Source organism: Thamnophis elegans, chromosome 7 (assembly GCF_009769535.1).
Source record: "Thamnophis elegans isolate rThaEle1 chromosome 7, rThaEle1.pri, whole genome shotgun sequence".
NCBI lineage: Eukaryota > Metazoa > Chordata > Lepidosauria > Squamata > Colubridae > Thamnophis > Thamnophis elegans.
Genome location: NC_045547.1, coordinates 48002583 through 48026140, shown reverse-complemented (window position 1 = coordinate 48026140; position 23558 = coordinate 48002583). Strand labels below are relative to the sequence as shown.

Genomic DNA, 23558 nt, shown 5'->3' with positions numbered 1-23558 from the left:
AAACACAAGTTATTTCAAATTCCTTAGATTAATAGATTTTAAGGGCCTGGGACAGATTAAACAAAATACAAAAGAATTTTGGATAAGAGCTGGATAAGAGTATTGTACTTACATTGAGAGTGTAGACTCCAGGCAGGAGGAGAAGGTAATATTCACCATTTTTATTGGTTACGTAAGGACATATATGCCTCCTTCCCTGAACTTCCACGATCACATTTGCAATGGGTTTGTTCTTTTGATTCAGAACACGACCTTTTACACCTATAAGGAGGAAAAAAGAGAGGATGGTGTTTTTATTTTTTTCAGGCTACAATTGAGAATTTTCTTTGCTACAGATAATCACAATTCAGTGATGACTCTTTGCAGGCACAATTGTGGCTGAAGGGCAAGTTGGAATTTCTTGGCTGTGGCTGCACAATAGGACAAGCCTAAATCATAGCAATAGCAATAGCAGTTAGACTTATATACTGCTTCATAGGGCTTTCAGCCCTCTCTAAGCGGTTTACAGAGTCAGCATATTGCCCCCACAGTCTGGGCCCTCATTTCACCCACCTCGGAAGGATGGAAGGCAGAGGCAACCTTGTGCCGGTGAGATTTGAACCGCCGAACTGCAGATAGCAGTCAGCTGAAGTGGCCTGCAGTACTGCACTCTAACCACTGCGCCACCTCGGCATCAATACGTAACACACATAAATGCTCCAAAGTACCTCAGACAAAGTTAATGTGGATATTATTTCTCTGTGGTAGTGCTAATGTTATTGAGCTCCATGTCTCTGAAATCTGAACAGCTCCTTGTTAGGCTTTAGGAAAATTATTACAAACAGGATTGTTTCAAAGGGCCTTTGATTAATACACTAGATATTTCAATTTATACTGTTTGCTCTTATGTAAGTCATTTTATGATTTAATACATGATTTTATTATTTATAGGGAATTACATGTTTTATTGTTAGATGATTTGAAATTGTACTATACGTGTTTTCATTATGATAATTGTAACCCACTAAGAGTCTCTGGGAAAAACATTAATAGATAAATAAATAATCTTTTCCTCGAAAGGACTACACAAGGTGATCTGAGTGATGCTATCTATGCTCTCACATGATGCCTGGAGGCTGCAGAGATTTGGATGGGGGGCAACAGATTTCGACAATCTTGTACTTGCTTTGGGTACATCAAGCCTCAAGACTTAGTGTTTGTCAACCTTAGTTCTGGATGTGGTTGCACATCCCTGATTAGATCCAGTTTGCAATCAATAGATTCTGCTTGATTCATGCGCCTAGAGCAATGTTGGAGGGCTAGCAACTCCGAATCCGACCGAACACTACTAAGAGCCTTTACTAGGACTTATTTAGTGGCGATACGGGCGGTAAAATGTGCGCATTTTTCCGCTCTTATTGTGTCCGCAGAATCTCGCCCAGCCGCCCTGTTTAGGATAACCCGTTCCCTCCTGAAAGGGGGGGAAACGGGGGATGCCTTACAGGGACGAGCTGAGGAGTTTGCTCAGTTTCTGTCGGACAAAATCGTTCAGATTTGGACAGACCTGGAGTCCATTTGGACAGAACCAGCGGAGATGCCGAGGAAGGGTCTTGTTCAGACTTTCTGGAATGAGTTCCAGCTTGTCACTCCTGATGAAGTGGATAAGGCCATGGGAGCGATGAGTGCCTCCACCTGTTTACTGGATCCGTGCCCCTCATGGCTTGTTTCGACCAGCAGGGAGGTAACACGAGGCTGGCTCCAGAGAATTACAAACGCCTCCTTGCGGGAGGGATCTTTTCCACAACCTCTGAAGGAGGCGGTGGTGAGACCCCTCCTCAAGAAGCCTTCTCTGGACCCAGCTATTTTTAAAAACTATTGTCCAGTCTCCAACCTCCCTTTTTTGAAGCAGATTATCTAGACCCTTTTCAGTCTGGTTTCAGGCCTGGTTACTGCACCGAAACCGCTTTGGTTGCACTGACTGATGATCTCTGGCGGGCCAGGTATAGAGGGCATTCCTTTATCCTTGTGCTCCTTGACCTCTCAGCAGCCTTTGATACCATCGACCATGGTATCCTTCTGCGACAGCTGGAAGAGGTGGGAGTGGGAGGCACCGTTCTACGGTGGTTCTCTTACCTCTCCGACAGGTCGCAGTCGGTGTTGGTTGGAGGACAGAGGTTGACTCCTAGGCCCCTCAATTATGGGGTGCCGCAGGGGTCGGTCTTGTCCCCCCTCCTATTTAATATCTACATGAAGCCACTGGGTGAGATCATTCGCCGGCACGAGATTAAATACCATCAGTACGCGGACGACACACAGTTGTATCTGTCCGCCCCGTGCCAACTCAGCGTAGTAGTGGAAGTGATGTGCCACTGCCTGGAAGCTGTTAGGGTCTGGATGGGAGTGAACAAACTCGTACTCAATCCTGACAAGACCGAATGGCTGTGGATGTTGCCCCCTAAGGACAGCCCAGCTAGTCCGTCCTTAAGCCTGGGAGGAGAAAATTTGCTCCCCTCAGAGAGGGTCCGCAACTTGGGGGTCCTCCTGGATCCGCAGCTGACTTTGGAACATCACCTGTCGGCTGTGACCAGGGGGGCCTTTGCCCAGGTTCGCCTGGTGTACCAGTTGCGGCTCTATTTGGACCGGAAGGCACTTCAAACAGTCACTCACGCCCTCATCACCTCAAGACTGGATTACTGTAATCTGCTCTACTTGGGGCTGCCCCTGAAAAGTGTTCGGAGACTACAATTAGTCCAGAATGCAGCCGCATGAGCGATACTGGGTGTACCAAGGTGCACCCACACTACACCTATCCTCCGCGAGCTGCACTGGCTTCCCATTGGTCTCCGAGCATGATTCAAGGTGCTGGTTATCACCTTTAAAGCCCTGCATGGCCTAGGACCCGGATATCTACGAAACCGTCTTCTGCCGCATACCTCCCTAAGACCGATAAGATCGCACAGGATGGGCCTTCTCCGGGTGCCATCAGCTGGACAGTGCCGGTTGGCGACGCCTCAGAGTAGGGCCTTCTCTGTTGCCGCTCCGGCCCTATGGAATGAGCTACCCCCAGAGATCTGGGCCCTACCCACTCTCATGGCCTTCCGTAAAGCTATCAAAACCTGGCTTTTCCGGAGGCCTGGGGCTGTTGACCTCTTGACTGAGGTCCAGCCCCACTTAGACTGGGTGCATGTTGTGTTTCTTTTAATTTGTTGTGTCTTACTGTTTTAATCCTTTCTTAAAATTTCTAATTTCTGTAAGCCGCCCGGAGTCCTCTGAGATTGGACGGCCTATAAATTCAATAAATGGAAATGGAAATGCTTTCTGCTCAAAGAGAAGCTGGTAAGCATGAATAGGAGAGCTTTTGCGTAGTTCCAGTTTGTACACCAGTTGTGACCTTTCCTAGATCACGATTCCCTGTGCTCATCTGGACTAGTACAATGCATTCTACATGGGGCTACTCCATTTGGAAGCTTCAACTGGTGCAAAGCCCTTCATGGTAGTGGATCTGGGTACTTGAGAGACCGCCTACTGCCGATCACCTCCACACGACCCATTAGATCCCATCGTTTAGGCCTCCTCCGAGTTCCATCCGCTGGCCAATGCCGACTGGCCACCACGCGGAGGAGAGCCTTCTCGGTGGTAGCCCCGACCCAATGGAACGATCTCCCCGTGGAGCTTCGTACCCTCACCACTCTCCAGACCTTCCGCACAGCCCTTAGACTCTGGCTATCCCGTCAGGCCTGGGGCTAAAGATTGTGTCCTGCCCGAATGGTATGAATGTTGCGTTTTAATTATGTACTGTCTATATGTAAAAGTTTGTTTCTCCCTTCCTTTCTGATTGTGAGCCGCCCTGAGTCCCCCCAGGGAAAAGGGCGGCATACAAATAAACACAAACTAAAACTAAAGTGCAGTAGTAATAACAGTCTTTAGAGTCCCTATGATGGCCCATATTTCATCTCTGTTCCACTTCACTGGAACCGGTCTGCTTCCAAGTACAGTAAAAGGGGATGTATTGATGTATTCTCATTGTGCTCTTTTTCATTGTTTATTTTATTGCTCTATTATCTTGTTCTGTTTACCCTCTTTTCATTTCTCCCTTTTTATTGTTGCAAGCCCCACAGCAAGAAAGGCAGCAAATGAATTAAACAAACAATAATAATGAGAATATTTATCAGTGGTGGGATACAAATAATTTAATAACCAGTTCTCTGCCCTAATGACCAGCTGAGTAGGCGTGGTTCAGTGGTCATGTGACTGGGTGGATGTGGCCAACTCAATGTTACTCACGTCAATAGGCGCCTTAGCTGTTATAATGTAATAAGGGTTAACTAGAGAGGCAGTTTTTTTAAGCAGGGCAATAAAGATTAAGCTAGAAACAACACCAGAATGTTTCCCTTCCTACCTTCCTTACAGGATTAGCCCTGTAAAGTGGGGAAAAAAACAAAATGAGATTTCTTCCATCAACCGGTTCTCCCAACTGCTTAGAAAGTTAACAGCCGGTTCTCCTGAATAGGTATGGACTGGCTGAATCCCACCACTGATATTTATCATATATACATTAAAATGAATTGAGCATGTAGAATGATAACAGTGAGTAGACAATGTACTTTTTGGGGAAAAACATACTGCATGTTCACATATGAATTATAATTTGTAATTGTAAATGTATATTTATTATTCAGTCATTCAGCCACTTCTCATTCTATATGATTAGATGGACATTATTTTTCCAGGATGGTTTGTTAGTACTGGTGGTCATCAACGTACAAATGTTCACTTAATAATGGTTCCAAATTATGACAGCTTCAGAGAAAGTTATTTTCATCTGCCCCCGAAGTTACGATGCTCCCACAACCCCAGTAGTTACATGATCACAATTCAGGAGTTTGGCAACTGGTTCCCGTTTTACAACTAGTTGCAACCTTCCCAGCCAGTTTCTAACAAGCAATGTTACCGTAATTAGGGAAGCTGGATTTGCTTAACAATATTATTATCAGTGACAATTCTTGTACAAACAACCCAACAAATATAAATTGTCCTTTTAGTAATTTATTCCATAAGATTTAAGTATATCAGATTCCAATAACCAAAAACAGTAGAACTGACTTACCTAGATGAATTTGTTTAATATATTCAATCAGAGCAATTTTATTGTCATCCCAGAAATCTTGAATCTTATCTTCTGAGGGATAGTGACAACATGATAACTCCAATGTAATTTCAAAGCATTGTCCCCAAACATAATTATAATCCTGCATACTACCTAAAATAAAATGTTCAATTACATCACTGAAAGGTCAGTCCAAAAATAAACAAGCATATTATTCTCCTGATCACTTCCATATTACTTCTCATCCATCAAAATGTGCTCTTGATCTGAAAGCAAGCACTTCTGCATCATGAATGAGTCTGGACAACACCAATACTGAACCTCTCTGCAGATGTCACCATCAGGTTTTGCAACTCCAAATAATTAATTATAATAATGCTAATTATGAATTTTATCACTGCTATTGTCTATGCTACTGCTTCCACATAAGGATCCCCTGAGGAGATGAAAGCACAAATAACTGCCATGTACTGCTACTGTTAGGTGGAGCAAACTATTGATTCTTTATAATTTGTGTCTCCTCCCTATTACACGATAGACAATGGGAACAGTGCGCTACTGCTCCTTTAGCCTTTTCATACCTCTTTTTGTTGGTGTAACATTACATAAGATCAGGCATACAAAATAACCTCAATGCCAAATATAATGCAAATAATGCAAATGCAAATAATGTTGAATACAATTTAGACGTTAATCTGAATAGGTGTTTTAGCCTGTGTATTTATTCAAACAAATGTACATTGAAACAAATCCAAAGAATTTAAGATGCATGAAGCATCTTAACAATTCCCCACTCTTCCTTATTTCCATCTTTGGCCCCAAAAGTATCTAAATCCTGTCGCTATGTTTTCAGCATAAGATTGATCCATATTGGATTCCATATTAATCTCAACTTTCACCACTGTGAGTTCTTCAAACTCTTTATGAATGACAAAGATCTTAAAATATATACACTTTATACTACCAAAGAAACAGAAGAGGCACAAGGAAAGAATGGGAAATTGTACCTTTCACTATATACCAGTGATATCCATTCGTAATGCCATCTTTAAAGTAATTCGTATCATCACACACAATGTCTTTATGCATCATGCGATGGTTGTTAGAATATGTGCTTGCAAGATGAACAAAAACATCATCATCCACTGTTTTGCTAACACCATTTGCATCAATTGTAACTGTAGAAAGAAGGTGGTTGCAGTGAAATTCATATTAATGTTTAGTCAATTTAATGAATAAATATACAAATAAAGGTAATATAAATCCTTTCCCAGGTCTTCCACAGACAATAGAATTTTCAGTTTTCTCCTATAAGGGCAGAAAAATGATTGTACTTAGGGACAGTGTCTTGAAAACAGCTGATGCCTCTTCAAATTTGAAATTTTTACAACAGTCGTAAATAAAAATGTTTGGAGATATGAAATATGACATGATGCTCTGGATCCTTGGATTTCAAAGTCCATTCCATTTCACACCCCAAGAATAGAACCACAAATATTTTGTGTCAACCATGAAGTTCAATTTTCAATAATCTGTTCGCCTTGTACAATTTGCCTTTGAGTGCTCTCATTTCTTCTTTTAGTTAGACTATCATATTCAGCATATTTATGCTGATAACATCCAGATGTCATTCTCTATTCAGGCATGATCATCCTTTTTCTGTTGCCTTCCTAGTTGGATTTGCAGTTGAGTCTGTTTCTCACAACCTTAAACTAGATATGAAGACCAAACTTGTCTCTTATCTTGATCATTCTTCTCCCATTTCTTTTGCTTTTCAGGACTGTCAGCTGTAGTGTTACCAATGGTGCATTGGGCATTCTTATGAAGGAGAAATTTTATGTGAAACTTTGATTGATAAAGCCACAAGAACCTGCAATCTTTATCTCCTGAATGCCCAGAGAATTTATCCATTTCTTACTGTTGAAAAGGTCATACAGTTCATGCCTTTGTAGTGTACAGAACTACTGTAATGGTTTGTTGGCGTGCTTTCCTAACTTTGCTCTCCATTCTTTATCTGAATCTAGAACAATACAATCCATTATCCTGGGATGTTTTCTGATCTTCCTTACTTTTTTCCATCGATCTCTCCACTGACTGGATCTTTAGGTGTTTTACTAGTTAAAACTTCTCTTCTTGCGTTTCGGGGCCATGATATAGGAAACCTCCATTATTTGACTCAAGTCCATATTCCTGTGCATCCAACTTAACTATGCAGTTCCGGGTTACTTACTTTTTCCATATATAAGATTGTTACAATTTTAAGCAGCATCAACAGGACAGCTTTTCAGTGACGAGAAATTTTAAAAAACTGTACTTTTCATTAGTCAGACCCTACCTTAAGTATTGTTTCTAGTTCTGGGCACCACATTTTTAAAAAAAATCAGAGAAATTGAAACAGATATTTCCCCCCAAAACACAATAACAAAACAGGGATGCTCCAGGAACTGGAAACAAAGTCGTATGTGGAGAGTTTTAGGGGACTGGATATATCTGACTGTGAAAAAAGGAAAATAATTAAGTCATGCAGATAATGTCAAGCTATATTTTTCTAATTCCAAAGTGCAAGCCATGAATTAACATTCATAAGTTACAAGAAAGAAAATTGCAGCTTAATTTCTTAGTTTTCCTAACTTTCAGAAAAATGTACTCGTGGTAAGACTAGTTCAATCGGGGAGGCAATTACTGAGGGAAATGATGATCTGTTTTTCATCATGCATGTTCAGATGGTAGCTAACAACAATCTGTTAGGGAAGCTTTAATTTGGATAACTATTGTAAAGGAAGTTCTGTAGATTTATATGCTGCTCTTTTGCCTTCCTGGTGATGGTGGGAAGAGTTTTCCACAATGAGGATGCCACAGCACATCCTGCCTCTTTCTGCTAGCATTGTTCTTATAATCGCTTCTTGCACAATTCACATTTTTACATTTATAATGCTGGCTCCTGCAGTAAATTTTCCCTTTATCAGTTCAGAATGAAGAAAAAACTCTCCTGTATTTTAGTGGAAATTTATCTTGGTCTGTTATCTATAGGATAGCTGGCTATTATTATAAGATGGATTTCATATGACAAATCTCATTAAATGTTACATTTTTAAAAAACTTTAACGTTCACATTTTTCTGATAATTTAGATGCAAATGAGTATGTACATGCAGATAAAATGTTAGTTTTCTAATTGTTTCCTACCTTGGAATTGATAAACCATGCACTGGATTAACAGAGTCTAAATTAGTTTGTTAGACTGAATGACTGTTTACGCCTTTTAGTGGGGTTTTTTTTTTTTTTTGTTTTTTTTTTTGGCATATCACCTTGAGTCTCTGGAAGTGGGTGATCTATAAAAACATGCATAAGTTAACAAATAAATGTGCTGGTCAGTTGCATTGTTAGATAAATTAAAGTACTGTGTGTGCGTGCGTGCATGTGTGTGTGTGTAAAATCCAAAGCTAATTTATTTTGATTTATTATAATACTTGCTATTAATAAATTCATTAATTTATTTTGAGATGAGTATCATGTAACATTAATTAAAAATTGAGAAATGTTTATTGTAGTATCCTTATGGTCATCCAAGTATTAGCTTACCGTGATTGCCATTATCAAAGGGGTAACTTGCAACCAGTGCTCCACCATGCAGATTAGCAGAAAGAACAAACATTCCAGAATTTATCCAGTTCATAATTGCTTTAGTCTCTGGCTGGATAATTTGATTATTGGTGGTAAAATGATCAGGAAAATTCCTGTTCAGATCTTTTTTATTAGCATTGTACCTTGAAGAGATAACATTATAATTATATAACTTTTAATGTACTTTTTGAGTATATGAGCTCAGCCATAAGAATTGAATCAGAGGCTAGGCTAATGCTAACAGAATTGTAGGAAATAGTAACAAGCAACAGTACCTGCACTGGCTTTGATGATTAGTCAGGATGGTCTGTTATCAAGTAGATTAGGAAAGAACAGTTCCAAGGAAACAGAGCAAAGATGAGTAGATAATAAAATAAGTAAATCTAAGAGCAAAGAGATGACCTGTAAGGAGAGCAAACAAGGCATAAGCCTGTAGGAAGAGTAATAGAAACCGTCATCTCAGAGGAACCCAGGGAAATGTGTTTGTGTGTGTGTGTGTGTGTGTGTTAATCAAAGGAAAGTTAAAGACCAGCAGAGAAATTTACACTAATCTGGAATGAAAGATGGACATGATTATGGCAGGTATTGATAAAGGATGATATGAGACTGGTTAATTCAGAAAGGCACATACATTTTGAAGAAGTATCTAAAGATGACCCAAACATTAGAAGAGGACTGATGAATATTCATTCTTGTGGACCAAGGGCAAGATTACATGAAATTCTAAAACCTCTTTGCAAAAACTCACAAACTATTTATTCCCTTGCCCCCAGCCTGCTTTTGAGTTAATAAAATCTTCCTTGTTACATGTAAAGGTAAGTGGGAAAGACCAGGCTAAATAAAATTTCCTACTCCTGTTCAAGAAACTATAACTTGATTTAATGATATGATAGTTAAGAACAGAGCCTACAAAATTGTTCTGCTATACGTATTGTGTAGCAATACATAATAGCATGTAGCATGTTGAAAACATACCCAAGACATTCCTCACTGTATCCTAGGTTGCTTTTTTCTTACCTGCCAATTGTGGCTGCACACTGAAGCATTGTTGATGCTTCAAAACCATCAGGGTTCATTGAAGGCATGATGTGTATCCGAGTGTGGTTAATGAGTTTTGTGATGACTGGATCATGTTGATCATTGTCCACCAAATATTTAATCAAATGGAGGAGGAGTTCCCGCCCAAGAGCCTATGTAGGGAAGCAGAGGAATAAGTACTCAAATTAAATTGGCAATAAGAGGCAACAAACCAATATTAGTTGGGCAAAAATCACATGATACAGAAGTAAGACAAAACAAACAAATGCGATGGGTAATGTTTTCAACTTACAAATAATCTCCCTGAAAACTGGTCAGAAAAAAAAAACATGTGCTATCTTATTTACATGAAACGGTTCCTAATATCACATAGCAATAGCATTTACACTTATATACCGCTTCATAGTGCTTTACAGCCCTAAGCGGTTTACAGAGTCAGCCTATTACCCCCAACAATCTGGGTCCTCATTTTACCCACCTCGGAAGGCTGGAAGGCTGAGTCAACCTTGAGCCTGCTGAGATATGAACTGTCGAACTGCAGCTAGCAGAGTTGAAGTAGCCTGCAGTACTGCACACTGCGCCACCATGTAGAGAAATAGCACAATGCATGTACCTAATTAATGGATACATATGTATGGACATATGTACAGCATGCATGTGTACAAAACAGAATTTATAAAAAATATCAACTTAATTTATGGCCAGACTAATTAATTAAAGGGTATTCTTCATATAATCATACAAATACATCTTAGATTCATGGATTGTGATAAAGTTTCATTTAACCATGATCAGCGAAAATCAATTGTTAGCCATATACTAAACTATACAAGTAGTCCTCAACTTATGAGTACAATTGAGCACAAAATTTCTGTTGCTAAGCGAGACAGTTTTTAAGTGAATTTTGCCTCATTTTTGGCCTTTCTTGCCATAATTGATAAGTCAATCACTGCAGGGGTTAGTAATATGGTTATTAAGTGAATCTGGCTTCCCCATTGACTTTGCTTGTTGAAGGCTGCAAAAAGGGATCACATGACCTGGGACATGGCAACCATAACAAATAAGAAACCAGTTGCCAAGCATCCGAATTTTAATCATGTGACCATGGGGTTGTTTCAATGATCATAACTGTGAAAAACACTCAGAACTTTTTCCAGTGCCATTATAACTTTGAATAGTCACTAAAGAACTGTTGTAAGTCAAGAACTACCTGTAATTATGGATTACAAACCACAATAGCTGGAGTCACAGCGCTTGCCAAACCAAAAACAAACCATGCAATGATTTAGCAACATGTATGATTTCAGCTATTGAAAGAAACAGATTTCATAACAGAAGCCAGCCTGTTTTCCTTAACATCAGCTGTCAATGGGATTCCATGCTTGAAAATGTAACTATGTGCATATTTTATGTTATATTTTTGGTAAAAATAAAGACTATTATTGACATTTAACTACCCATGTTTCTCTGAAAATAATTTTCTTTTGGGCCCCAAAATAAGCACTAGGACTTATTTTGGGGGGTTGTCTTATTCCCCCCCCGAACGGGAGACCCACTTCTGCTTGCTTGCGGCAAGGCAGCAGACTGTGTGGTATACAAGTGCTGCCACCATGAGGCAGGGAAGGGTGGAGCTGCCCCATGGACCCCATACCAGCTTACTTAAGCACCCTTGCAACCAGGCCACCCACGCCCCAACATCTGCCTTGCCTCATGGCAGCAGCTCTAACAACCACGTCCAGCAGGACCCCACATGGCCCCTGGCCCATTTCTTCTGCTTGCTTGCAGCCACAACAAAGCAGGAGGCTGAGCGACACAACAGTGCCACATCCGCAAGGTGAGATAGAGAGTAGACCTGCCCCACGTGCCCCTCACCGGCTTACCTCAGGGCCCCCAAATCCAGGCCATCCATGGCCCAACAGCTGCCTCGCCTCAGCACCACACACCACTCAGCCTTCTGCTCCATAGCAGCCATGAGCAAGCAGAAGTGGGCTGGTGGCCACGTGAGCTCCTGCTGCACATGGCTGTTGATGCTGCCACCACAAGGCAGATGTTGAGGCATGGGTGGCCTGGCTGCAGAGACCCTGAGGTAAGTTAGTGCAGGATTTATATGGCAGCTCCACCATCACCCCACTTTGTGGCCGAGGTACCGCAAGCAACCAGGCAAAATGGGCTGCTGGCCAGCTGTGCAGGCTCTTAAGTAGGTCTTATTTGGTGGGGGGTTGGGGCTTATATTAGACACATACATAAAAACATGTTGGGCCTTATTTTTGGGATAAGTCTTATTTTGGGGGCAACAGGGTAGTCATTAAAAGAAATGAGAATATTTTTATTTTCTTCATAGTAATAATTGATAACTTTAAATTTAGTTATTCCTGTAATATCAACCCTCAAACTTGCAAATAGTGAAATCAAGATAGGAGATTATTGTCCAGTGTCCATTTATAAAAGTATTCTAGACCTCTTTATGTGAATAAAATATACAGGTCCTTGCAAGTAGGGCTCAGAATCATTAACTGCCCCACAAGAGACTACAAAATTAAAGAAAAACCTATATTATTTCTTCTGGACCATATTGGGCAAACCAAAACTGCCAGATTCATTGTATCCCAGAATTTATTTATTTTTTCATTAGAATGTTTAAAATATTGTAAGAGTTTGGATCATGTGTGATTTTGACCATTTTAAGTACTTCTGATAATGATAATCATTTAAATTACTAGGAAGAAAATAATAATAAAAGAACATAAGAAAAAAATATAGCCTAAGAAGACAAATAAATATCATGTATTACGATATTATTATTAAAGGCAAGTTCCTATCTACTTAATGCAGTAAAACAAATACAAATTCAATTAAGAAAATCAACAATTAAATCAGGCCAAAATGCATAAATGTATTTATTTATTTATAAAATTTATCGGCCGTCCATTTAAGATAACTACTTAAAATAATACCAAAATGCCTGAATAAATAGAAAAGGATAAGTTTCTAGATGAAGCAATTTAGGATTAAAAAATTATTACGGTAAATTTATTTGCATTGTATGGATAGAGAGACCAAGAAAGATAATAAAAAATCCAATAAATTGTAGTAGTTGAAGATAAGAAAAAAGAATGAAATCGCTAGTAATTTAAAAAGCAACAGGAAATTATTTCGGATCCATATTGAATAGATTGTGGCTTAGATATGGAACACTAATCTGACCAAAAGGACCTTGTTTGAGGGATCTGCACAATTGCTCTGTCTGGTCTAGAAGCCAGATACTCACTTTACTTATTGTCTCCAACCCCTTATCAGCCTACAGCATTGTAACTGTATTTCTCCAGCAATTCTTGAGCCCATTTTGGGTGCAGAGAAACAATGTGGGCTACAAAAGTAGGGCAGAATTGGTAAGAATAGTAATAAAAAAGATTAGAAACCCACCACTGATCTTTGGCCACTGCTGATGTACCAACTACAAGCATCTCTCTGCAAATCCTGAATGTCATGTTATCATTTCCTTGGCTGAACTTCAACCTCCATGTTCTGTCACAGCAACTACCAGTATAGTCCCAAAACATGCAGGCAGGTACACGCTTGACCTAGTCTTTGTTTCAGAGCAGATGAGATGTGATCTGAGAATGGAGGAAATTACATGTACCCTTTACCATAATTACATCAGTACTTCAATAAACTGGACATCATGACGACATGGACCTCTGTATCGCATTGGGCCCATTTGAATAGTCCGCCTATCAACTCAAGTGGATTGATAGGAATTTCATTCTTTGATATGACTTCTTAGAGGTGTACATATGTTTTGATGTAAGTTGTCTGGATTGCCTTCTGTTGATTCCACTTTAGTTCGTTTCTTTATCATTTTAGAGTTCGGTGGCATTAAAATAGAAACATACAAACAAATAAATAAGTGAATACTTCCCTTTCATCTTGTATTCTGTGATTAATATATTCTTATGTTTTGGGCCTAAATGACTGACTGTGGATATTCATTCTGATCAGTTATTTTCTGAGTTGATGTTTTGTACTCTGTCCAGAGCCTCACAATATAGGAGTAATGCTACAGCAAGAAAAAGGAGGTGAAGCATTGCTTTAGTTTAATTCAATTAATACATATGTCTGATCCAATTGTTCCAACTTTTCTCTTTGTCTTTGGGGAAGCAGATAAATACACACCTTTGGAGCTGAGACAAGTTTTTTCTTTCATCTTTAGATGTCATTATGTTTCTATTTATAAGTGGGAGAATGGAAAAACTATTTGGCTGTTGTAAGGAAGGCATAAGAAACAGCAGAGATCCAAAATTGGACTGCCAGTGATCATAGGACCATTTATGTTGTCTCTTTATTGATAAACATTACTGAAAACATATGGCTGGTTTCTAAAATAATTTAAATATTTTTATAATGGCCACAAGGATTAAAATATCAGAAATGTTTTGATTCTTCAACTTACTTTGGAATTCTTATGCTCCCCCCCTCCCCCCGATTATTCTTTACAGATAAGACTATCAGGATCATATATTTCCTCTCAGAATCAATAGAAAAATGCAAATGGCAGAACCAGCAAAAAGTGAACTTTTATTTGAATGGTAGCTTTATAAAATTGAACTTTTTTTTATTTTTTTTTATTTTTTATTTTAACATACATATAATATAATCCAAAGCATATAGATCTTAACAAACATTTTTTGAGTGTTCAATAGTATATCAATTCTTTGTGCCATTAAGCCTCTTCAATATAAAATTGAATTTATAGTGGGAAAAGATTTTTGGAAATGGTGAAGGGTAATGCTAATAAAATTATATAAAGGACACTGTAATTCTACTTCTAATTATAAACAGTATTAGAATGGTAATCTATTAAGTGACATAAATTTCAACCGACTATTTATGGCTTGTCCTTGTTGCTGAAAGCCATTTGATTTAAATGTGCCTTACTAGATCATGCTCATTAATGATAGCAAAATATAACTCTTTTTACTTCATGAAATTAAGGAAAATACAGAGCATTTAGCAGACCTCCCTGTCTTGTATGGTAGCATTTTTATAACTTTGTACAATATTCCGTGGGGGTGGGGTGGGGAATGTTGTCAGTCTTCTTTTTTTTTTAGATAAAAGATTAAACTTTCCCCACACATATATAAATCGGGGTGCTTCCTAAAAAAGTGCTGTAAGGAAACCACAACTGAAGTTATAGACGTACCTCATTCCCATGCATATTACCAACATACTTGAACTCTGGTATGCCAATCTTATGCTGAGTTGGAGACCTTCCCAGAGCAAGAACCCAGAGGTCTCTACCTTTAAGTGGAAAAGAATTTTACATACACATAGATATAGAATGTATGCACATAGTTGTAAAAAAATAACACAAAAAAACAATGAAGAGCTAAGATAAACTGTCTTATTTTTAATTCATTTGTCATGGCATTGAATCAATGACTTTTAAACATAGGTTATTCAGCTGAATTAAAGCCCAATGTTTTCTTTTCCTTTTATTTCAATTAAAACACTATCTATCTATCTATCTATCTATCTATCTATCTATCTATCTATCTATCTATCTATATATCTATCTCTATCTATCTATCTATATATATATATATATATATATATATATATATATATATACATATACATACTATATACATATATACATACTATATACATATATACATATATACATATATACATATATACATATATACATATATACATCATATACTACATATATACATATATACATATATACATATATACATATACATATACATATACATATACATATACATATACATATATATATATATATATATAGTATTTGGGCTGATAAATAAATAAAGGGAGACTAGTATAGATCTAGTATAGATCTAGTATAGATCTATTTCAAACTATTTAGCTCTCATCAGCTAGCCATACCCTTACTGGCTAGCTGATGAGAGCTAAATAGCTTGAAATAGATCTATACTAGTCTCCCTTTATTTATTTATCAGCACAAATACAACACAAATGTAACAAAGGCAACAGTAAAAATATTGGGTTTCTGGATGGATGGTCTCTTGTGACGAGCCGATGGACAGAGAATGGAAGCAGTGAACGTCCTCCCATATTTGGGCATACCAGGGGTTGTGACTTTTTATATATATATATATATATATATATATATATATATATATATATATATATATATATATATATATATATATATACACACACACACACACACACACACACACACACACACACACACACACACACATCATACACATATATATTTCATTCCTACAAGAATCCATTAATAATAACTAAATAAAATTATTGAAGAAAGCTAAGTTTAAAAATATATGAACAAGAAATCTGCAAAAAAAGAGATACAAACAAGAAGTCAGACCAATGAGGCTTAGTGAGAGACAACAGAGGACTGCAAATGTTTAAAAGATCAAATATAATATACAACTAATATTAAAATGGAATAAATTCTTGTTTGAAAACTTGGAAGCACTTGGAACAAACTATTTTTCTCTGAGTAGCTAAAACAAATATTTAACTTAGGAAGAAAAGTCCCTTTTAAAACATTTTCACTGTTTTAGAATAGAATAGAATAGAATAGAATAGAATAATAGAGTTGGAAGGGACCTTGGAGCTTCTAGTCCAACCCCCTGCCTAGGCAGGAAACCCTATACCGCGTCAGACAAATGGTTATCCAACATCTTCTTAAAAACTTCCAGTATTGGAGCATTCACAACTTCTGGAGGCAAGTTGTTCCACTGATTAATTGTTCTAACTGTCAGGAAATTTCTCCTCAGTTCTAAGTTGCTTCTCTCCTTGATTAGTTTCCACCCATTGCTTTTTGTCCTACCCTCAGATGCTTTGAAGAATAGCTTGACTCCCTCTTTTTTGTGGCAACCCCTGAGATATTGGAACACTGCTATCATGTTTCTCCTACTCCTTTCATTAATAGCAATAGCAATAGCAGTTAGACTTATATGCCGCTTCATAGGGCTTTCAGCCCTCTCTAAGCGGTTTACAGAGTCAGCCTATTGCCCCCAACAACAATCCGGGTCCTCATTTTACCCACCTCGGAAGGATGGAAGGCTGAGTCAACCCTGAGCCGGTGAGATTTGAACAGCCAAACTGCAGAGCTGCAGTCAGCTGAAGTAGCCTGCAGTGTTGCATTTAACCACTGCGCCACCTCGGCTTAAACTAAGCATACTCAATTCCTGCAACCGTTCTTCATATGTTTTGGCATCCAGTCCCCTAATCCTCTTTGTTGCTCTTCTCTGCACTCTTTCTAAGTTCCAACGTCATTTTTACATTGTGGCGACCAAAACTGAACACAGTATTCCAAGTATGGCCTTACCAAGGCTTTATAACGTTGATCTTTACACTGGCCCAAGTCTGAGATTTAAAAAAAATGAAGTAGCACTTTATATTTTAGTTTAAATGGGACTTATATTATTGGGGGATCATTTTATCCAACCCCCTATTAATATTAATTGGAGCTTTTAATAGTGTTTACAGAGGAAGTTAAGCAGGCTGAATTTTCCGAATAAAATCGCCATTCCTTCCTCACTCCTGGGGGAAGGTTGCTGCAAAATTCCCATTCCCTCCCCACCCTACTACACTGCTTTCCAGCTCCGTTCTTCTGTGCAGAGCAACCAAAGAAGACCCAGCCGATCAGCTGAGACTTGGGAGGCAGCGAATAAATCCAGCAACTGAATTACTTCAGTTAGAACAGTTCACCAAAGTGATCAATACCAATCCCCTCAAGATCAATGGGACTATCCAAGAACATGATAAATGGCTGTGGATCAAAAGAAAGAAATTACAGGGGGGATCAGTATATAGTTTAATAAATATTGAAAGGTTGACTGGAGACAATTAATTTTCGGGGGTCTCTGTAGAACTTGTCTCTAGGCCTGAAGATGATTAGCCTAGCAGTGAGGCAGGCTTAACCCAGTGTCTGATGATCAGCTACCAGTGAGCGAGGCCTTGAGTTGCCTCTATTATTATTGTTCTTATTTGTAGTATTATTAATTAAAGTAGCATTTATTACATTATTTTCGTGTAGTAATTATTTGTGAATTGTGAACAATCTGGAACTTCATGAAGGGGTCAATGAGGCAAAGAGTTTAGGGAACGCTGCTTTAGAACTAACATATTTCCATGCACATTACAATGAAGTCTTTCTGATTCTCCTTCTAACAGTCTTCTGATGAACCAACAGAGAAGCAGGTGTCTACATAAGGGGAATTCTACAATAGCTATACAGTATGTACACTGTACATACAATACAATAACTGTCTCTTGAATTTCTATCAATATGGGAATCAACTCTTATAACCATTTTACCAATTAAAAAAGAATGCTCTGCACATGCTTGTACATTCTGAACCACATCTTTGGAAGGATTTGTACAGCCCTAGTTTACAATATGACAGACAATGTGAGTCGGAGAGAAGTGAAACAAAATCATAGACCAGGGATGTCCAACTCTATTTCACTGAGGGCCCTATCAGGGTTGTGTTTGACCTCGGGGGGCTGGAGTGGGCATGGCCACCTCGACATCAATATGTGGATGATACTCAGTTGTATCTCTCCGCCCCGTGCCAACTCAGTGTAGCGGTGGAAGTGATGTGCCAGTGCCTGGAAGCTGTCAGGCCCTGGATGGGAATGAACAAGCTTACACTCAATCCTGACAAGACCAAGTGGCTATGGGTGCTGCCCCCCCCCAAGGACAATCCAGACATTCCATCTCTAAGCCTGGGGGGTGAAACTCTACACCCCTCAGAGAGGGCCCGCAACTTGGGTGTCCTCCTGGACCCGCAGCTGACATTAGAACATCATTTGTCAGCTGTGACCGGGGGGGCTTTTACCCAGGTTCGCCTGGTGCACCAGTTGCGGCCCTACCTGGACCGGGAGGCACTTCAAATGGTCACTCACGCCCTCGTCACCTCAAGACTTGACTACTGTAACGCGCTCTACATGGGGCTGCCCCTGAAAAGTGTTCGGAGACTACGATTGGTCCAGAATGCAGCCATGCGAGCTATATTGGGTGTACCGAAATACACCCATGTTACACGTATCCTCCGCAAGCTGCACTGGCTTCCTATCGGTCTCCAAACGCGCTTCAAGGTTCTGGTTATTACCTTTAAAGCCCTACATGGCCTAGGACCCGGATACCCGCGAGAGCGTTTTCTGCCACATACCTCCCAACGGCCGATAAGATCACACACGATGGGCCCTCTCCAGGTGCCATCAACCAGACAATGTCGTCTGGCGGCTCCTCAGGGGAGGGCCTTCTCTGTAGCTGCTCCGACCCTATGGAACAATCTACCCCCAGAGTTCCGGACCCTTCCCACTCTCTCGGCCTTCTGAAAGGCTACTAAAACCTGGCTATTCCGGCAGGTCTGGGGCTGTTGACCTCATGAATGAGGTCCAGCCCCGCCTAGATTGAGTGCATGAAGTGATTTTTTTAAATCTGTTTTTCTTTTCGCTATTTTTTAATTTTTATCCTTTTAGTGATGTATTTCTGTAAGCCTCCCGGAGTCCTTCGGGATTGTGCGGCATATAAATTTTTAAAAAAATTTTAAAAAATGAAAAAAAAAAAAGGCTCCTGAGTTCCGTTTTCAGCTGCGATGGCCTCCTGCAATCTTCTGCCAGCAAAAATGGAGCTCAGGAGCTCAGTAGGGCCGAGGCACTGCTCTTTCAGGGCAGTTCCATGGGCCAGATCTAAGCACCACATGGGCTGGATCTGGCCCCTGGGCCTTGAGTTTGACACCCCTCTCCTAGACTGTCAGATGGAATTGGCTCCATCATAAAAATGTATAAGAAAGCAGGGAAATGTAAATTAGCCTTTATTATCACTCTGTTACACTATCAATTAATGTTAAGTTGGAAAATGCCTGCAAGCTCTTGAAGACAAGTACTGTATATGCAGGATGATATTCCATATACAGTACAATTGTGAAATTAATGCCATAGCCTTCATCCTCATTCTATTACAAATATGATTTAAGTCAGATAAAGCATTTTAAAATGAAGTCCACATTCCATCCAGGGTAATTTGTTGAGGTTATATAATTGGAAAGGCACAAGAACTGTAATTTGCTGGGAGGAATAAAATCAGTAGGGGTAAAATAAGAACCAAAAGTGGATGAGTACTTCCTTTTTTTCTCCCTCTCATTCTTTTTGTGACATTTTTTTCTGTCTCTCCCATGCATTATGTTATGGGGAAGGAAGAGATATTTATTACTAAAGACTAAACTAATCTCATTCAAAGTTTTTTTTTTTAATAAGCAGAGAAAGGTATGAAATTTGATTATGCCTATAGTTCTGGAGCTAAAAAAGTGCTCAATGCTCATCAGTAATTAAGCAGAATTAACCATGCTCATATTACACAACTCAACGATCATTCACTGTGTTTCTTTCAAACCTGTAAAGGATTTTTCTTAGTCCCCAATGACTCTTTAAATAAGGGACTTCTGTAGCTTCACAAACTATTAGTATCTCTGATGTGTTTAGAAATACATAGGTTAGAATAATTAAAAATCTATCCACATTCCATCAGGACTAATTTGTGGGCACAATAGAAAAAAGGCTAATACTTGAAAATGCTGACATTTTCAAATTCCAAAGCATAATCCAGGTCTTTGCCTTTGTCAAGAAAGTTAAAAAATGTATACATGTCAGCATTATGAGGTATACCAGATCAAGAAACTGACACCACATGAAATCTATAACTACATTATTTTGACAGAGGAGGAGGAGAAACAACCGCAAAATAGAGAAAGTCATAGAAAATGAAGAAGTTAAATTGCCCTGGGATTTTAGAATTCAAACAGACAGGCATCTGTCACATAGCACCCCAAACTTAACAATTGTCAATAAGAAAGGCAAAAATGTCTGGCTAGTGTCTATGTCAGTACCAGAAGCAGTGGTGGGTTTCTGCCGGTTCGAACCGGATCGGGAGAACCGGATGGTGAAATGGACCCGGAAGTAACTTCCGGAACGCCTGCCCTGGCCCACGCTCGCTCCACGCTCACCCCCACCTGCTGGAGAAGTCCAGCGGCACAATCCACCAGACAGCAGAGGCAAGCTCGGGAGTTTTCTCCTGGATTCCCCTCTGTCTTGCTTCCTCCAATCTCCCAAAGTTCTTTCCCCAGCGTGTGATAGCTTTCTACTGGATTCCCCTCTGTCTTGCCTCCTCCGATCTCCCAAAGTTCTTTCCCAGTGTGTGACAGCTTTCTACTGGATTCCCCTCTGTCTTGCCTCCTCCGATCTCCCAAAGTTCTTTCCCCAGCGTGTGATAGCTTTCTACTGGATTCCCCTCTGTCTTGGCTCCTCCGATCTCCCAGTTCTTTCCCCAGCGTGTGATAGCTTTCTACTGGATTCCTCTCTGTCCTGCCTTCTCCGATCTCCCTAATTTCAGACTTTAATCCTCCAGTTGTCTATTTTTGGGAGGTTTTCCCCTCTCTCCCCCGCCCCCCCCCTTAATAGGAGTTCCAAAAAATTTTGCCACATGGCTTGGGGGTGGTGGTCATGTGACTGAGTGTACATGAATGATGTCAAGTTGGCTAAAGCTGCCCAGTCACATGACTATCAAGCCATGCCCACAAAATAGGCCACACCCACAGAATAGGTTCTAAAAAAATTGAAACCCACCACGGACCTGAAGACAGCAGAATAGAAGAAAAAATACTGGGGAAAATCCCAATGTGCAAAGACTTGCAAATAGAACAAGTGTGACAAAAGAAAGCAAAGACAGTACCAATAGTAACAGAATCCCAAAATACCCTGGACCGCCAACAGTATTGAATACCAACAGTATTGACAAAATCACCATCAGTCAATTACAAAAGGTGGATTTTGTACTGTACTGTTCCTGGAACAGTTTACATCCTGTAACAGTACCTTTAACATTATCAAAAGATAACATTTGTCTATCCCAGGTCCCAGGAGTTTTTTTACATGGGCTAAAATATTAATAATATCTCAGAAAGGGTACAGATTTCGGTGGATAAGAATTTAAAAGATGATGAGAAAATCTTCAAAAACCTTTATGTGACATAGACCTTACAAAGAGTTTGAACGCATGGATGATAACAAAATTGACATTATCCAAGTACAAAAGACAATTCAAAAAATATGGGAGACACAGTAAGATATTTTGGTCTCTTTTTGGGAAGAAAAGGAAATAGAACTGGGAATAGCTATGACAAGAAAACCTGGGTGATGCCTCTTTATGGGATTTACAGAGTATCCTGGTGAAATCTTTGAAGACTTTTTTAAAGTATGAAAAATGATGGAAGATCAAATGTTTCAATCCCCTATAGGGAGTAAGTCAAAATTGTACAGAGCAAAAATACGAACTATAAAGTTGGACTATCAGAGACAAACTATGTGTTTGATATTTCTGGCAACTTCTAATGGATTTTTTGTTGAACCAGGATGAAAAATATTATTTCTTTTTCTTTTAGTTTAGTTTTTATTACCTTTAACTATGTTTAGGATTACATTGTATTAATGTTTAACCAGAATATGAACCTCAATCTTAAATCTTTAAACTTATTTTTTCAAAGAAAAAAACTGATCTTGCACAAATTATTTGTTGCAAATCATTTCATCCTCAACGGTTTAACTAACTAACCAAAAAGATAGATGCACTTATTTCCTTTTTAATTGGAGAGGGGGGTGAAGAAAAAAAAGCTGGGAAGACTTGGATTACTTATGACAGAGGGCAACATGCTGGACCTCTTTTAAAATGCTATGTTTAAGTAACAGCAGTCTTCTTTCCCTGTAATGGAGATATTACAGCCCTTTTCAAAGTTGCACAGCTCCAGCTAGATGAGGACACTCTCCCATGATAATCCTTAGGCCCTCAGGAATAACTAGAGTGGGCAGGAAATGTAGCCCAACTTGTCCGGATGATTTCAGTGGGACTGTATTCTAGGGCCAGGGGTCTCCAACCTTGGTCCCTTTAAGCCTTGCGGACTTCAACTCCCAGAATTCCTCAGCCAACCTTGGGGCTCTTTAAGCCTTGCGGACTTCAACTCCCAGAATTCCTCAGCTAACCTTGGGCCCTTTAAGCCTTGCGGACTTCAACTCCCAGAATTCCTCAGCCAACCTTGGGGCCCTTTAAGCCTTGCGGACTTCAACTCCCAGAATTCCTCAGCCAACCTTGGGCCCTTTAAGCCTTGCGGAGTTAAACTCCCAGAGTCCGCAAGCTTAAAGCGCCCAAGGTTGGAGACTTCTGTATCTAGGCAATGGTGCTTAGCCATACCTCTGGCCGATACCGACTTTTTTTTTCTTTCCTTTGCAAATGCTAAATTCTACGCTGGGCAAACAGGCCGGAGAGAAACAGCGTAAGTTCATCCACCCCACCCCAGCCTTACCTTGCACTGACTTGCCAATGCTGTACAAGTGAGTGATGGCCGGGTAATTCTTCTGCACCTCCTTCAAAAAAGCTTCCAATTCCTTGGTGCGATGGTAGCGGAAATCCAAGCCGGATGCCAAAGGGAGCAGAAGAAGCAGGGAGAAGATGCCCATCTCCTCCTGCTCGAAAGAAGCATAGCAAGGGAATAAGCGCCAGGGGAGGAGAGCGCCGACGAGACCCACCTTGAAGAGTTTAAGCCGAGCGAATAAAGTGCCCAATCAGCCTCGGGAGCAGCAAGCCGACTGGCAGAAGGGGCACGGGGCGAGTTTGGCCAGGCGCTGCCTTATTCTTACCGAAACGACGGCACCCAACCAGCCTCTCAGAGGCAGCCGCAAAACCCGTAGGGCACTGGATGATTCTGTTATGTCTGAGACTGGGC

The 23558-nt window shown here is 39.8% G+C and overlaps 1 protein-coding gene across 2 annotated transcripts in view; it reads right to left on the bottom strand.

Moving 5' to 3' along the window:
• The window catches only part of CPM (carboxypeptidase M), a 25132-nt gene extending 1574 nt beyond the window's left edge, over window positions 1-23558 (bottom strand). The window contains exons 1-8 of one of the 2 annotated variants that reach the window (XM_032220735.1): window positions 23473-23558; window positions 23139-23298; window positions 14948-15045; window positions 9727-9899; window positions 8668-8852; window positions 6094-6264; window positions 5087-5239; window positions 113-261 (exon numbers count right to left, since the gene is read on the bottom strand). In XM_032220735.1, coding sequence (XP_032076626.1) covers window positions 113-261; window positions 5087-5239; window positions 6094-6264; window positions 8668-8852; window positions 9727-9899; window positions 14948-15045; window positions 23139-23292 — 1083 coding nt within the window. In that variant the 5' untranslated portion in view covers window positions 23293-23298; window positions 23473-23558. The other variant, XM_032220736.1, reaches the window with a different exon arrangement.